This window comes from Pituophis catenifer, unplaced genomic scaffold, assembly GCF_029215685.1.
Source record: "Pituophis catenifer annectens isolate HBS135680 unplaced genomic scaffold, rPitCat1.0.hap2 SCAF_1, whole genome shotgun sequence".
Lineage (NCBI taxonomy): Eukaryota > Metazoa > Chordata > Lepidosauria > Squamata > Colubridae > Pituophis > Pituophis catenifer.
The window spans coordinates 102,449,037-102,466,605 of NW_027256881.1; the positions used below are offsets into that span (position 1 = coordinate 102,449,037).

Below are 17,569 nucleotides of genomic sequence, written 5' to 3' on the forward strand. Positions count from 1 at the left end.
TCAAAATACTCTGAAAAGCATTTACCTGTTTAGATGTTCCACACAACAAGCTTCATATTAAATGTCTCTTATTATTGCAAAGACACGGATGCCATTTTCTATATTCCAGATCAATATGATGTACATATGCATGACATAACAAGGTAGGAGTCTTCAAACCATAAAAACAACTGCTTAAATGTTTATAATTCCCACTTCCTGTTAGTTCTGAGCTGAAGACATGCATAATATAAAAATGCAGTTCACCAAGCCATACAGGTTTTTGTACTGTAAAGTGGCAGATGATACATATATAGATGAGCTTCCAGTGAAGGAATCAACCTTTATCCTGCATGCTTCATTTGATCTGCTATCTTCTGTTTTCAAAGAACTACACTTTGAAAAGCACTACAAATTAGTTTCTAAGCAGTCTTCTTGTTATTATATTTATGACTTAATTTTCCAGCAAAAAGCAAAGTAGTCAGTTTGGCTCAATTCACAGCCTATGATATACATACTATTTATGTGAAGATTAAACATTGTGACAGGAAAGTTATTGTACAACCTTACCTCTAAGATAATTATGCATACTCAGTTTCCATACTAGAAGGGAAATAATTGCTACTCTTCCTGCCTTCCTACTCTCTGACATATTTATATGAATAAGATGATATGAATACAAAAAAATAATGTTTTCCAACATACAATACAGATTTAAGGCAACCCAATCAATTAACTTCATGGGGTTGAATAAGAATAGACATTTGATGGATAATATACCAACTCCTCCATCTAAATCTATCACAATAATTTATTTATTTTAAAAATTTTAAAAATTTCCTGTATATGTAACTCAAAATAATGAACTTTTGTACTTTGTATTATGCAAATGAAAAAAAATAAATGGCTTCTTTTGTTTCTGTTAAAACAAGTTATTTCAGAATTTAGAATATATTAAGTGATTTTGTTTATATAATAAAATGTAGTACGAATACCTTTAATTGAATCTTACCTTTCTAAATGAAGATGGCAATGTAGACGAAGATATTGAATCCACTGAGATACCATAAGCATACTGTGAATTTTGTATTGGAACCAGAGCTTGCTGTTTTTCCTGAGTAGCATACTGCATATCAGGCATGTCAAAATAGCTGAAAAATAGATTAAAATTTTGCTTTAAGAGAAGCTGCAGTATTACATTTAATTATATAAAAGGCAATGCATTTAAAGTTTTTGAAAACTCAAGCAAGAGCATGAAATTATTCACCACAATGCCTATAGGGTAGTTAAAAAGCAATTATTAAGCAGTTTATGCTCATCAGTTCTTTAGATTATGCAGATAATTCAGCCTACTGAATTATAGCAATTTCCTCAGTTCGTTGCTGGTGTCTTCTTAAATGCTGTACACTATCCTTTTTCTGTCTGCACAAGGCAAGTCCTATCTAGATTCCATAATTTAAAGAAGTTAGGTTGATGATGGGAAGCACTACCAGAACTTTCCCATGGCAGCCTCAGCCTAATGGAATTGCATTTGTAGGGAACTCTGCCAGACCTACTGATATTTAGAAGGCTAGTTAAAACCAAAGCTGTTCCCTGCAGTTTATCCCTGCAAAGATAAGTGTTCGCATAGTCACAATTTTAGGTTAGACTGGGTAATAAAAAATATGGCAGAAAAATTTTCATACAAAGCATGAAAAAAAGATAATGCTATATGGGGAAAAAATGGAAGGAAATAATGGCAATCCCCTTGCAAATTATGGAAGAAAACAACTTTGGTGTGCCATAAAGAGAGCAGGGGTAGAGCTTGGCTTGAAGGGGATATAATCTTATCTGAAGATGATATATAGAATGAAACAGCATATACTCAAATTAAGCTTGCAACTGTTTAAAATGTATAAAATATATTTGTTCTCTTGGCATTAAAAGAGTCATGCTGTATGGTTGGTTGCAAACTACTTTTCATAATGTTTCTCAGGGACAGATGACATTAGATATAGAGCCCCAAGCTACTTTTTATTTGAACTGAGTTTTCCATCACAGTTTGAGGGCAGAGGGCAGAATTCACTATTCACTTTCCATCACTATTCATAGATTTCAATGAAACCCTAACCATGATTCCCTAGGCTGCTCCTGAATCTGTCCAGATTTTCTTATCTCAGAGTCTTAAGCTTCCACATTATGAAAAATTGTTTTTAGAAGCTGCTAGTGCTTCAGCAGTTCTAAGATATCTTTAGTGATCAGTCAGCTTATTTCTGAAGATCTTCCACTTTTGATGAAACAGCTTTGGAATGTAGAAGCCGTGACACTGCCTCTTTCTATCCAACTATTTTTCTGTTTTCAGGAAAAATTTTGATTTCTATTGCTTTTGACGTTGCACACCATCTATGTACTTCTGGATTTGGGTGGCCCTCTAAAATAAATAATTGCATACCTTCCATACATATCAAACAAAAGTGCAGACTAACTCTGGGGCTGAGCAGTTACATGCTTCTGATTTTGTTCTTACAGAATTTAACTGAATTTTATATGACTGACTGCTGTACTTCTGATTTTACTGTCTTTATGATAAAAGTTGCTTTTCTTTAATGGATAATTTTAAATTAGCACTTCAAATTTTATTTTGTTCTTTCATATTGCAAAACGCAAACAGTTCTAACTCCAGTCTTGTCAGATATTACATGCCCTTGCCTGATCATTCCTGATATTTTCTTTTCTGTGTAAACTAATGGAATGTTACAAAATAATTCTGTTTGTATGTCCATCAGCATGATTACTGTCTGAAAATGGAATAGCACAACATCAAGTTTGGTATGGGAGAAGAAGCCAGCAAAAGAAAGTTGGACATTGAAAATTAGTCTGTTTGGGCCAATGGAAATGAGAAAAAATCCAGAAAATGTTCCCTCTTTTAGAATGACAATTGGGCAGCAGATAGAAATGCTGCTTACTAATCCAAAATTAGTCCAAATCACTCTGATCATGAGAATCAAAATGGAATCATTATTAAAGGGGTTGAAAAGAATGCAAGAAGCCATGCTCCACATGTTTTACTACCATGTTAATTAATCAAATATTTCTATTACTTTCAACTCAGCTTTGCAAAATATGGCTTATTGACCAGAAGAAAGAAAACTTCAGGTAAGAATATTTTGGCTAGAAATATCACCAAGGTAGCAAAAAGTTATATGTGAGGTGGCATATCAAGGAGAAACCTTCTTTTCATCACAATGTGCTTTGGAAAAATTTAACAGAACAATCCTTACGATATAACAAGGAAGATTGAAATCTTCAATCTTTAGTAAACTCTGCCATCTAGTGAATTGATTCTACTAAGCACTCATTATTTAAGTCCTAGAAATTTTTAAAAAATAGAAAAGGGTTAAGTAATGTTCCTTATGTGGTACATAAAATTAATTTTTGCTATAAGAAAGTAAATTAAATGGAATAGCTAAGATTAAGCTGGGATTGCAGCAATATAATACAATAAACTGAAATGAGAATAAATTTTAATAAATGAATGTGTGTTTTATGCCATTTTTGAGTTTAGGTTTTGGTGGATAATATTTTTTTCTCGTGTTATCTTTTATTTGTTTATTAAATATAACTGTGTTTCAAATATTTTTTAAAAAATATACTTACAAATAATAACCAATAATGAAAGCCATGGGTCAATTAATCAGAATATCTATATCAGTGGTGGGTTCCTCCTGGTTCGGCCCGGTTCTCCCGAGCCAGTAGTGGTGATGACATGACATCACCGAACCGGTTTTGCCCCCGTTCCCCCCCGCGTCCCCCACCCCTGTGTTATTCTTACCTTTTATTTGGCCCCACCCCCAATCTATTGCTGCCTCCTGAGTCCCAGCTGATGGCTAGAGGGAAAAAAAACTGTTTAAACTCTTGCTGCGGGGCTTCAAAGGGCCGCCCTATAGCTGATCAGTGTTAAAAGAAAACAAATGAATAGACCGGTGTCTGCAATGATAAATGCCTGCAAAAATACATGAGTAGATTGGTGCCTGCAAAAATAAATGGGTAGATCGGTACAGCTCTACAAGCAGTTAAAAGCCTGGTAGACCAGTATCTTTGCTAAATCCTAAATAATTGTCACATGACTATCAAGCCACGCCCACAAAATAAGCCACGTCCACAGAACCAGTAGTAAAAAATTTTAGAACCCACCCCTGAACTATATGCAATAAACTATTGCAAATTTAGGACCAACAACAAACAACCATGCCAAAAATCATCAAAAAGTTCCCAGGTATGTCAGCAAAGGATTTCCTAGACCACTAATGGCACTGCCAATTTGGAGAAGGAAGGATCAATGCTTCACCCGCTGGTCCCTTGACCCTTACCCTAACTGCTGCAGTTTCTCTTCCCCTTCTATTTTCTTTTTTAGTTCTTTGTTGATCTTACTTTCCCTTCCTCTACCCCTACTTGCTTATTAGACAGTGAGAACTTTCTTTCTAATTATATTAAGTTGAAGAGTCTGTCTCTGACTGATGCGATGCTGGAGGCAGCATTCTTGGTTGTATTTACAGCAAGATTTCTTCTTCTGGTGTTTAGTTATTTCCTATTCAAGCTTTCAATGCCATATTTTCCTTTCCAGCAGCCTTCCTTAGCTTAGTGTCATCAAATCTACTAGATTACACAACTTCCATAATCCCAAACCAAGAGTTACAATATCAGGGTTACAAAATCTAGACTGATTGACGTATACAATTTATACACTGCTCTAGTCCCAATGATTCTGGGCAGCTTACAATTAAAAACATTTTAAAAAGATAAAAGGTAAAAGAACAGAACAAAAATCATGATCTGAATCTGAAAATAACCAAAGCCAACCCAAACTCAACCTTCACTATAACCAAAGGTCTGGGAAGATAAGCAGATTTTTAGTAGCTTATCCAGATCTCTGGGGAGATATACCAGATTCAGGAGCCATGACAAAGAAGGCATATTACCTGGATCCCACTAAATGACACTGCTTGATTATTGAGATCTGAGATGCACCCATTCTGTCTATCCTCACCGAATGCATAGAAATTATGGAGGACAAGTGCTATTCAAAATTCTTTTACCGTATGCTACCATGGGCTAGCACCTTAAATTGCACCCAGAAGCCAAACACAGTAGTTCTTGACTTACGACCAACTGAGCCCATAATTTCTGCTGCTAAGTGAGTTTTGCCCTGTTTTACGACTTTTCTTGCAACAATTGTTAAGTGAATCACTGCAGTTGTTAAGCTAGTTGTTAAGTGAATCTGGCTTCTCTATCGACTTTGCTTGCCAGAAGATCAAAAAGGTGATCAAATGACACTGGGACACTGCAACCGTCATAAATATGAGTTAGTTGCCAAGCATCTGAATTTTGATCACATGACCATAGGGAAAGCTGCAACGGTCATTAGTGTGAAACACAGTCATAAGTCACTTTTTTCAGTGCCGCTGTAACTTCAAATGGAAACTAAATGAACTGTGGTAAATTGAGGACTATCTCTAGTAACCAGAGTAGTTCACATAGACAAAATGAGGGGCAGGCATCACTGCCTGAACCACTGCATTCTAATTGAGCTGTGGTTTCTGAATGGTTTTCATTGGCAGCCCCATGTTGTGCACATTGCAGTAATCCATTTCTAAGGTGAGGCCTGAGCCAGGGACCTAAATATTTGCAACTGCACAGTCATGTCAGGATTAAACTTGAGTCAGATGTTAAATAGAAGAAGTGAGAGCACTGGGCCCTGCCCAACACCCAAAAGATGACAGGATGTAGATTTGATCTCCCCCCTCTGTTAATGCTGACTGAAACTAGCTACAAGTATAAAGTAGAACCAAAAAGTAAAAAAGTAGAACCACAGAACAGTGCCCTCTACTGCCAAATCTCGCAGCCAGTCTAGGAGGATATTGTGATGAATGGTATCTAAATCTACTGAGAGATTTAGGAATACAACGATGGTCAGAGTGCATCAGCAACAAAAGTGACTAATGCTCTCTTTATACTGTAATTTGGCTATGAAATCTGATTAAAAGTTGTGGCCCGTCAGTGGCCTGTCGCAGTTAGTAGCTGATTCTGACAGCGAGGAGGCTGGTGTGGTGCTGGAATCAGACAATGAGGAGGTTGGAGAAGATGTGGTGCCAGAGGTGGGGATTCAGCCAGGGCCTTCAGAACCTCCAGAAGCTCCCATAACTGAAGAGGAAGAAGAGGAGGAACTTCTTCTCGATGCACAAGCGTGCAGAGCTGTTAAAAGGCAGGAGTGGCTCCTCAGGAGGAGGTCTCCTTGAGAGTAAGGCTTGGGGCTAATTGGCCACTCCCCTAGGCTATTTAAGGAAGGACGACGACTGATGCAATTTGCAGGAAACAACTTCGTTCATATTCCTTTGTGTCTTGATTCCAGAAACGTTTGATTCAGCTCTTGTTTATCTCTTGTCAGTTTTCCTGAAAATTGCTTCTGGGCATTCTGCCAACCACAGTAAGATTACGGTTATTTGAAATACTGTGCCTCAGAATTGAGTTATTATTCTTTGGATTCTTGTCGGCTGTTAATGAAGTTAAATTGTTCAGAAAAGACTGATTTAAACTGTACTTGTTTTCGAACAACTACTAAGAAAGCTCATTAGTAGTCCCTAATTAATAAACTAAGGATTGTACGGTCTTTGTGTGTGCTGCGTTCTTTGGGGTCTGTAGCTGGGGCAGAACATTAAATGACTAGATGATCTGTAGAGTCCTCTGCAGCTGAAGCCTAATCACCTCTCAAAAAATGTCCTTAAAAGGTGGATAGGAATCGTTCAGAATCAATGGGTCCAGCTATGAACAAATAACATAGGATAATAGAGTTTGAAGGATCCCCTCCAATCCCCCATTTGAGCAGGACATCCTATACCATTTCAGACAAATGGCTGTCCGGTCTCTTTTTGAAAGCCTCCAGTGATGGAATACCACAATCTTTAAAGGCAAACTGTTCCACTGGTTGATTGTTCTCCCCATTAGGAAATTTCTCCTTAGTTCTAGGTTGCATCTCTCCTTGATTACTTTCCATCCATTGCTTCTTGTCTTTCCTTCAGGTGCTTTGGTAAAAAAAGCCACAAACACACACACATGGCTTCTTGAGGAAGGAGCATACCACAATACAATAAAACAAACTTGCTATGAAAAAAAAATCCTTTCTAGATTCCATCATTTGCCACATGGTGGCATCGCATGCCTTTATAAAACCAGGCTGTACATCTGCTGCCTTAACCAGATGTTTGTTATTGTCTTCCATTGTAGGGCTGTCACAATGTATTAAATGTTACAATTCATTGGGGTTGGGGGGGAAGGGAAATTACACTTTCTAACAGTCCTCTGAGGCTGCTGAATGCTGTGTGAAATAGTAATTAGAACGTATTGTCTGTCACATTACATGTGATAAGTGACACAGCTTTCCAAGTCCCAGACAATTTTAAGAATATCTCTTGAATTTTTAAAGGGACTCTCACATAGCTCTAAAAAGAAGAAGATATCTTCCTTGATTGTATCTTTTAAATGACATCTGTTCCCCCCCCCCCCACTAAATCTTGCTATCATGTGATGACATATTACTAAAATACTGCCATGGGATTTTCACTAAAAGGTGTGTGCATTTTTAAAATTGTTTGGGCCAGGGAGAGGCTTTAATTGCACCTTTGTAGTTATGCATCCAATGAGTTCTTGGTTTTGCTGACTGACTTATGTAAAAAAAAATTTCTTTCCAAGATTATCCCTGCAAATGTACCAGCCTTGTAAAATAAGCTTTTTCACTTATTCAATCAATTAGCATTATATACTGTCTCCCCAGAGTTAATGATTTGGTATTGTATTTCACTTACTTTCAAAATTAACGGTACTTTGCCAGACAGCTGTCAGTGCTGACACAATATACAGTAAAAGCGTTCAGAAAAGACACCCCTATAAAAACAATGCCAGCATTCATGTGAGAAAGGAGCCAAAAAAAAAAAAAAAAGTGTGGGTAGATGCTGAGCAAGCTTCTTACACAAGCTGTTTAGAGGCTTACTGGGATTTTGCTAAAACAGCCTGCTCTTCCAGAAAAGGTGCTCCCTGAACAATGGCTATCTGATAAGACAAATTATACTGTAAATGGTTTTATAAGAGTCAAATGAATAGTCTGAAACTAAATAACTCAAGCTCTGCTGTACTAACCATAGTGAAAGCATGCTTTTGGCCTGAAATCAGCCCTGCTAAAAGCAGCACTAAAGTCGAAACAAAAACTCCAGGCACAGCATATCTGGCATTAATGAATATTTGTGAAGTACAATTAGCCAAACAAGAGTAAAAGCAGCTTTAATAAATACTAAAAAACAACAACACAGCATCTTTTAACACCACACCCAATTTATACAACAAATTAGACTCAAGAATTAAGAGTACTTTAAAAGTCATTGTATTAACGATTTTGTTAAAAATCCGGTTATATTAAAACATGCACACACAGCATTTGTATATAATGTTTGCTCAGGATGCACTTAATGATTTTCATCATTAAGATGAAAATAAACCACACTTTATTGTGCTATTGTCTTTTTACCATGAAAACAAAATAACTCCCATGTTCACTGATACCAAGAAGAGAGATATCATAACCTTGTAAATAAATTCTTTTATTTATTTATGCTGCTTATGCAAATGAATGTTTGTGGCTCTATTTAGAGATGTAATAACCTCTTTACTAATTTGGGAAAGGTATATAGCTAAGTAACACAGTCCCAAAAATGCTTTTTCAAAGGACAACTGGACTTATTCATAACATAAAATAATAAAATTAGGTGACTGTAAGATGAAGAAATGAAGATTTACCTCTTCTGGGTTGTGAAATTTGTAGGCTCTCATTAAGTTGGCTGTTATCAAATGTATATACTGTACCTCACATCCTCTCAGAAGGATTCCAAATGAGAAAGTTTTGATGTTGTATTGTCCATCTTATTAAAACTTACCTATAACCTGTCTTCTGCCAAAGTGCCGTAAGAAGATTTATGTAAACCACAAATCTTTCCTGTATATTTGCACTGCTCCGACTGATGAAGAGCAGGGAGAAAGCATCTTTCTTCAGCAAAGCCTTTCCCCATGAGCAAGATAGTTCTATGAAATTTACCTAGTTGTCTTTAATTATTTCCTGTTCAATTCAGTCAATATAACATCCTTTAACTATCCAATAATTATTTTCTATTCCTCTTGACTTCAGTGAAAATTATTGGTTCGCTCTTATGGTTTTTCTTTTCCTCAAGACTAATATAAATGAACATAATATAAATTTGTATCATTATGTTGTGCATTGTTCCACTCGTTTCCAAGTACCAAGGTAAGATAGAAATGAAGGACAGCTACTTCATGCATTGCATTCAATGAGTGAGTATGTATGTATGTATGTATGTATGTATGTATGTATGTATGTATTTATCATTCATTCATTCATTCATTCTATTTGTATAGATGCCCATTTCACCAAGTGTCTGTGGACAGCGAACAAAATTTAAAAAATAAAAACAATTATAAAAATACAAATATTAGCATACATAGCAGCCAAGAATAAATCACACACCATAATTGCTAAATTAGCAAGAAACAGGTCCTTGCACCCACTCAAAAAGATAAAGAGGAAAAAACAACCATTAGAAATAATTACCATAGCTGAATGCATTTTGTAATGTAGGATTGGCCATTATAGTATTTTTCACAAGGATGAAAAATTATGAATAATGTAGCGATTGGAGAGAGGAAGGATGGCTCTGTCTGGATCAGCCAATGAAACTGATAGACATGCACTGAGGGCACACAAAAAGAATGCTTTTAAATTATAAGTAAATATAAAATTTATAATCACAAGATAATGGCAATCACCATCATGGCATATAACAAAATAGCATAATACATACTGGCCATGGGGAAAGAATGCTGACCACAGCAAACTTTTAGTTTACTCAATTGAATCATTCTTACGGATTTTGAAGTATTTCAAAAAGCAACACTGACAAAATTGCCATACTAAGTGACATACACAAATATGCATACCCAAGAACTGTTGTAATGAAACCTGTATTTTATTATGACAAAACTTCTTCCTAATCCTACAACCTCTTGGTTAACAGACCTCAGCTGAGCAAACGTCACATACAATAAACAGGTCTTTGTTCAGACTTCATCCCCATTTAATAACGCCCATTAAGATTTTGCTGCCAAGGAGGCTATTCACATCAGTTATCTAATCACATAAAAGACATACATGGCCATACCCTTTCCCTCTCCCTGCACAATTTTACAATTGGTTTACAATTCTTGAGGATATATGTTATGTATTAAATCAATGTATTTACCTTCCCAGTCCAATGTGTGAAGGAACAAAAAACAGGTCTTGAAGGCCTAAAGGCAGGTACAGTTGCAGCCATCCAAATCTTAGGGACGATGCTATTCCAGAGGGCAGGCATAGTGAGCATGGCCACCCTATCAGATCTTTTCACATTGTATTGGAAATAAATATCATCACCACCTACTTATTCAACATTTGTCCTCCTGGCTAATTTAAGTCACCAGAACAAAATATCATTAACGGAGCTGGTTATTATTCTTTCAGGATATATTTAGCCCAATCCCACCCCTCACGTAAAATAAGCAATAGTAAGATCTTTCATGAAAAAATTACGACGTGGCCTTGGTGATCTGCACAATTGCAAACTAGATTTGAAAACTTAATTTCTGTGAAAGGTGGTAAGGTGATGACATCACAGCTCCAGAGTTCTGCTGGCATTCCTGATCTTCAGTGGTTTTCAATGCTATTGATCATGCTATTGTACAGCAAAGGAGGTTACAAAGAGTTTTGGAGTGAGATCACCCAGCATTATTACCATCCAATTTCAAGGAAGCAGTTAATACTGTTGATTATGGACTAGATGAGAGAGAAGCTCATCCAAACAAGATGTAGATGCTAGGGATAAATAAAAAACTGGTCTTGGGGGCTGAAATTCAGCATGTTTTGGATGTTTGTTACACTCTCCCAAAAGAACAGATTTGGAAGTTCTTGGTTTTCAATTGTCACTGAATCTACTGAAGATTAGGTACTAAGGAGCATCCCTGCGAAAATTATATATAGTACAGAAGCTGTATGGCTTCCCAATGTCACGCCTTTGCTGCAACCCATTTCAACGACTGCAATGTGCTGAGACAATATCCTTGAAAAGTGTATGGAAATTGCTTTGGATACACTTTATATCACAGCTGTTTGAAATATATGCTAATAGATTGCTAATTTCTTACTTAAAGTGCTCATATTGACTCTTAATATGATAAACTGCTGTAACGATCTGCAGAAGGAGTCCTTCTGAAGCTATGCCATTGCCAGAGGCCCATCTTTCTGGCATAGACAAGTTTTCTCAGTTTAAAAAAACTGTTAAGAGACGTTTCTTTCACTAGATTTTATTTGTGGGTATTAACCTGCATTTTTAATTTTCTATACAAGTATTCCTCAACTTATAACTACATTGAGCCCAAAATTTTTGTTGCTAAACTAAACAGTTTTAAGTGAATTTTGTCCCCATTTTACAACCTTTTTTTGCCACAATTGTTAAGTGAATACTGCAATTGTTAATTTAGTAACCTGGTTGTTAAGTGAATCTGGCTTCTCCACTGACTTTGCTTGTTAGAAGATCACAAAAGATGATGACATGACCCTGCGACATTGCAACTGTCATGAGTCAGTTGCCAAGCATCTGGATTTTGATCATGTGATAAGGGGATGCTGCAATAGTCGTAATGTGAAAAACAGTTATAAGTCACTTTTTTCAATACTGTTGTATGTTTACATGTATTCAGCTTTTGCTTTTAAATTTTCTTGTACCTTGAATGTTTGTCAGAGAAAAAGACTGCTATTATTATCCCACCTTTACATTCATACATAGGTACATATTTATAAAGGTGGCAAATATACTTAATATTCCTGCCTCCTCTTTCCCCTAAAACAACAATCTAGTCAAGTAGCTGAGGCTGAGAAAGAGTAACTGGTCCCAAAATAACGTGGCCAGCCTAAGGGAGGTTGAGAACTCACTGTTTCCTGGTTTCCAGGCCAGAACTATAATCACTACACCAAACTGGCTCTTGTGCAAAAGAATGAGTACAGCTATTGAAGTCTGATGTATATATCTCCACATTGAGCAACATACTGAAAGTACGTGATTTGGCAGTAAGCTGGCTAGAGACATAATAAACATCATTTATGATTAGGTTCAGACAGCTGAATGAAAAGTATGAGATTCTACTAAGAGGTGGAGTAATAAATAAATAATTGTCCAGACAGTTGCATAATTTCACTATTAAAAATAGGCAAGATTTGCGTAAACATTCAATGCAAAGGCTACACTAAAGATTGGAAGCAAACATTTGCCATAATGAACTTTTAAATTCCCATGTTCCTAAAAATCTAACTGACTGACTTGCTCAGCATTCGCTATACACATACAGACACACTGACACAGACACACACAGGGACCTGGCATGTTGGGGTCCATGAGATTGTGAAGAATCAGACACTATTTAGTGACTGAACAACAACAACAAAGACAAACACACACACATACTTACATAGAGAGACAGAGGGAGAGAGAGAGAGAAACAAGATATGACATGTTGTCTATGATAATATTTGTGCCTATAGCTTATTAAAAATGAATTACCGTAATGTGACATAAGAAGAGGTCACAGAGTACTCAGATGTTACTGAGGAAAAGTCACTATCACTAGCTGAATGCTTAGTTATTTCTGCATTTATTTGGCAGCAATTATTCTTATGCTCAAAAGCAAACTGCCATACCTTGTCACCCTCCTGCCAGATATGTCCCCAATGTAACCATTGTAGGTATATTTGATTGTCAAGGAGGTGAGTAGCATCCTTCAGACACTGGGATCAGCATGGAAAATTAAATTGCTTATTTTCTATCATTCAAAGCCATTTTTAAAGCTGCATTAAGGTTTTCCTTCCTTATTGCCTTTCCACAATGAGCCTGAATAAATTCCAGTACTTTTTTCCAGATATATCCCAAACACAAGATTTGGTATTAAGATAGGGAACTAAGAAATGTCTTGTAGATTAGACCAAGAACAATATAGTGCCTAAAAATATCTGGTTTTGTTAATGAGGTTATTTTGGAAGTTTTGTAGTTGACACCATATCAGTTAGCGTCAGTAAATGGAAGTATCTTTAAACACATTTATTGCAGGATATACCAGAATAACCACTGAAATCATGATAAAATGCAAAATGTCATTAAGATGCTATCCAAAACAGGTTCTTTAATCCGATTTCAGTCAATAATAGTAAAGAACAACAAACAGCTGAGAGAAGTCTAGTTTTGCTACACAAAAGTATATATTTGGGGAAAACCTGTCACAGAAGACAACGCATGAAGTTCTGGAAACATATGCTCCTTTCTTTCCATATAGATTTTAGCATATATAGACACTCACCAAAGAGTTAGTTTGTATGCAAGAAGAATTATGACTGCTGTTTTTGTGATTTTGTTAGCTTCTAGCTTATGATGATTTGCATCAATTAAGTTTTAACAGTGACTATAGGTGACACCATAAGAGTCAGTCCTACCATTAGACATGTTAGGCAACTGCTACAGGTATTAGATGTTGTGGGGGCAAAATTTCTCACCAATTCTTCCAATTCCCTAAAGCCACCATTTCTTTCTCTTTGGGGATGGAATTCTCATTCCCATTTTCATTGTCTCTCTCCATCTCTGTGTGTGTGTGTGTGTGTGTGTGTGTGCGCGCACACACACACACACACACACACATATAAAGATCTCAAAAATATTTAATCAGAATTTTTTTCCTGCTGTGGGATTCCTGATGATACAATTCATGTACAGAAATAACTGTGACTAGATAGCATATGACTGTCACTGATGTGGGAGACCACGGTTCAAATACTGGCTGGTACCTACCTTACTAGTAGGGGTCCTTGGGCCAAGGCCCCCTAACACTTTACTTGCCTACAATAAAATATGAAACTGGCATGAACTAGAAGAGTCATGCTGATTTGCATGTTGCCTGGATTAACAAGATCCACATCATATGTTGAGGAACCGGGACAACCCGATGATAAGTGGGCTACCGGAACAAACCATACATGAATGAGACAAGAGAATCACAAGGGAATAGCATCAGTCAACCACCAGCCAATAAACTGCCTTCCTACAACATGTAAAATCCTATCAGGCATTATAGACAGCAATCTACAGGTTCATATGGGCCAGTACATGAGCTCAGCTCAGAAGGGCATCGAGAACAACACCAGAGATTCAAAACACCAGTTGCTCATAGATAAAGTAGACTCAAGGTCTGAACAGACCAATCTGAGCACATCCTGGATTGACTACAGGAAAGCCTATAATGCCACACATGTGTATTTCTGAATGTTTGTCACTATACAAAGTCAACAGGACACTAAGAACCAATCAAGTTGTATGCAGAGAATGAACGAGACATTGACTCACAGTGAGCAACCTGACACGGATCTACAGTAAGGACATGAGAATGTCATTTGGACTAGAAAAGTGTAGCTGGATGTTAGTCAAGAAAGGGAAAATAGTTAAGACTGATAGTTATACTAGTGGGTCACATAGTAGACATTCAAACCAGTTGCAAGTATCTTGGTATCACCCAGTCACATGAGAACCACAATGTATATGTATGCTAAGCATTGGGGGGGGGACCATCAAAGAATGGATTTTAAAATTGATTGAATAAAATAGCAGAGATGGCAAAATTAACTGCTTTAGACAATGGATTTGACAAGTTTATGAGAGACTGCAAGCCATTTGTGGAATTTTTACGTGTTAAATACAATGACAGATGGTTAGCAGAGGAATTTGAAGATTAGTTTTAACTAGTTTTAACTTTGCAGTAACATGTTGACATATATATATATTGTGTGTGTGTGTGTGTGTGCGTGCACATTTGTGTGTGTGAGAACAGATGTTGATTCAATTATTAGATAAATAGATTTCCACATCAGGGGTATTTGTTTATGTAATATAGCTTTTTTGTTAAATACAAGTGGGAAAGCTTATAACTATTTGTAAACCCTTTATCTAAGGGGAGGGAAATATATTAAATTATGATGTATCTTTCAGCATTCAGCCAGGGTGGATTTTTTCTTATGTTTAATGTTAATTGTATTTGATATTTAGGGGAAGGGGGATTGTACACATGGTTTTTTGTTTGTTTGTTTGTTGTTGTTGTTGTTAGTGTTGGATATTTGTTAGTCTGGATTTTTTTTCTTTGTTTTGTATTTTGTCTTTGGTGGTAAAAGAATTAATAAACATGTTTTTTAAAAAAAAAAAAACAATCAAACAGGCATTAAGTTCCAGATCCATAGAAGTAGGAGTACAGCACTAGACAGGACCCAAAGTGCAGACTATGTGGAGTTTCCTCAGAGACAGTGTACTGTAACACATAGTGGCAGATTGTAATATGCAGGCAGGAGCAGCCTTCACTGAATTGCACAACAAAGTATTGTATACAGGAACACCACTAGAGAATATCAGCTAGATCCTTCCAAGTTCAGATGGGAGATTCCACAGAAGGTTATAGAAAATAAGATTAAGATCCTATGGAATTTCCAGATCAAGACAGGCAGGAGGGTACTACCAATCAACCAGAAATTGTGGTAGTAGACAAAGTCCAAAAGATAGTCATAGAGATAGATGGTGATAGATGTAGCGGTGCCAAGTGAAAGCAACATCAGGGGACGGAACATGAGAAATTGGAGAAATATCAATGAAATGGAAAGTAAAGGTGAAAGGGATCCCAGCAGTGATAGGCACATTTGGGCCATGACTCCTAAACTGTGGGAGAGTGGTTCCAACAGATCCTAGGAAAGACATCAGAGCTCTCTGTCCGGAAGAGTGCAGTGCTGGAACAGTTGAGATCCTGATACAAATGTGCTACCCTCACCATCAATAGGGAGGAAAAAAGGAAGAATCAACATATTCTATGGAAATAACATAAAAAGTATGGATGAAAAGCACCATAAATACCTGTGCATCCTTCAGGCTGACATATCAAGCACACTGAAGTCAAGAAGTTTAGTCGTAAATATATTAGATGAGTGAAACTCTTAAAGTCCAAACTCAGTGGCAGAAATACCACTGAGTAACAAGATTTGCACCTGGATAATTCCAGTTGTTATACATACAGCTGGAATAGTGGACTGAACTCAAGAAAATCTAGAAGTCTTGGATAGGAAGACCAAAAAAATAATGAATCATGCCCTTCATCCATTCAGTGACACTGAATGAACTGAAAAATGAACAAAGAGACAGAGACTAATTCTAGCTCTACGTGACCAAATCTTAAAAACAAATGCATATTAAAGCCAGAACTGAGAAGAAAGCAACAGACAGCAAATGCAGCCTCTGCCAAAAAAAAAAAAAAAAAAAAAAAAAGGTGAAGAAACAGTGGACCACCTAGTTAGCTGTTACAAGAAGATCCCACAGTCTAAGTACAAACAAAGGCAGGATGAAGTAGCAGCAATGGCGCATTGGAATATCTGAAAGAAATATCATTTGTCTGCAAGCAAGAACTGGCGAGACCACAAAATAGATAAAGTAATAGAAAATGAAGAAACGAAAGTGTTCTGGAATTCAAACAGATAAGCATCTGCCATGCAACACCAGACTTAACGACTGTTGATAAGAAAACTAAAAAAAGTCTGGATAGCACCTAAGGAGAGCAGAAGTGAAGAAAAGAGAAAGAACTGGAGGAAAAATAATCACAAAGTACAAAGACCTGCAAATAGGAATAGAATGACTGTGGCAAAAGAAAAGTTTCATAGTTACAGGTGCCTTGGGTGCAATTCCAAAACATCTGGGGCACCAATTGAACATTATCAGCATTGACAAAATCACCATCAGTGATTTTGCACCATCAAGTGCAAAATGCAGCTTAATCCTGCAATAATACCTTTAACACCATCAAAAAAGTATCTGGGAAAGACTTGATAGATAGACAAAGTGCCAAACCCACTCTACAGAACTGGCTGACTGAATGCCCAATCATAATAATGTATTAAATGTATACGGATGTATTGCAAATTAAAACATTTAAAACAAGAATCAGAGGCGAACGAATAAAAGCAATCCATGCAATCCAAATGCCTGGGTGAACAGCCAGGTCTTCAGGACCTTTCAAAATACCAGGTGGGTGGGGGGTCATTTGAATCTGGAGGTGAACTACATTCCAGAAGGCAGACACCCTCTGGAATTACCTGAATTACCAGAAAATATGCTGGGTTGAATGAAGTAGAACTCTACCCATAACCAAAGCTTAAATCTTGGTAACCATGAATTCCTTTGCAGTCAATTGGTCTATGTAATCCAGCATCTCTGGTTTATAATAAGATGTTTCCATACGCCTTACAACAATTCATAGTAGTTTGCCTCCTGCCAAGTATTCATTTATTTATTATGACCACACATAGTTATTGTCACCTTCCCACTGTAGTGGTACCTATTTATCTACTCACATTTGCATGCTTTCGAATTGCTAGGTTGGCAGGAGCTGGTAACAG

At 36.8% G+C, this 17,569-nt stretch overlaps 1 protein-coding gene across 1 annotated transcript in view; it reads right to left on the reverse strand.

The window, feature by feature from the left end:
* The window catches only part of CRYBG1 (crystallin beta-gamma domain containing 1), a 102,337-nt gene that overhangs the window by 65,630 nt on the left and 19,138 nt on the right, over nt 1-17,569 (reverse strand). The window contains exon 2 of the mRNA XM_070953671.1: nt 992-1,130. Coding sequence (XP_070809772.1) covers nt 992-1,130 — 139 coding nt within the window. The remainder of the gene's footprint in view (nt 1-991; nt 1,131-17,569) is intronic.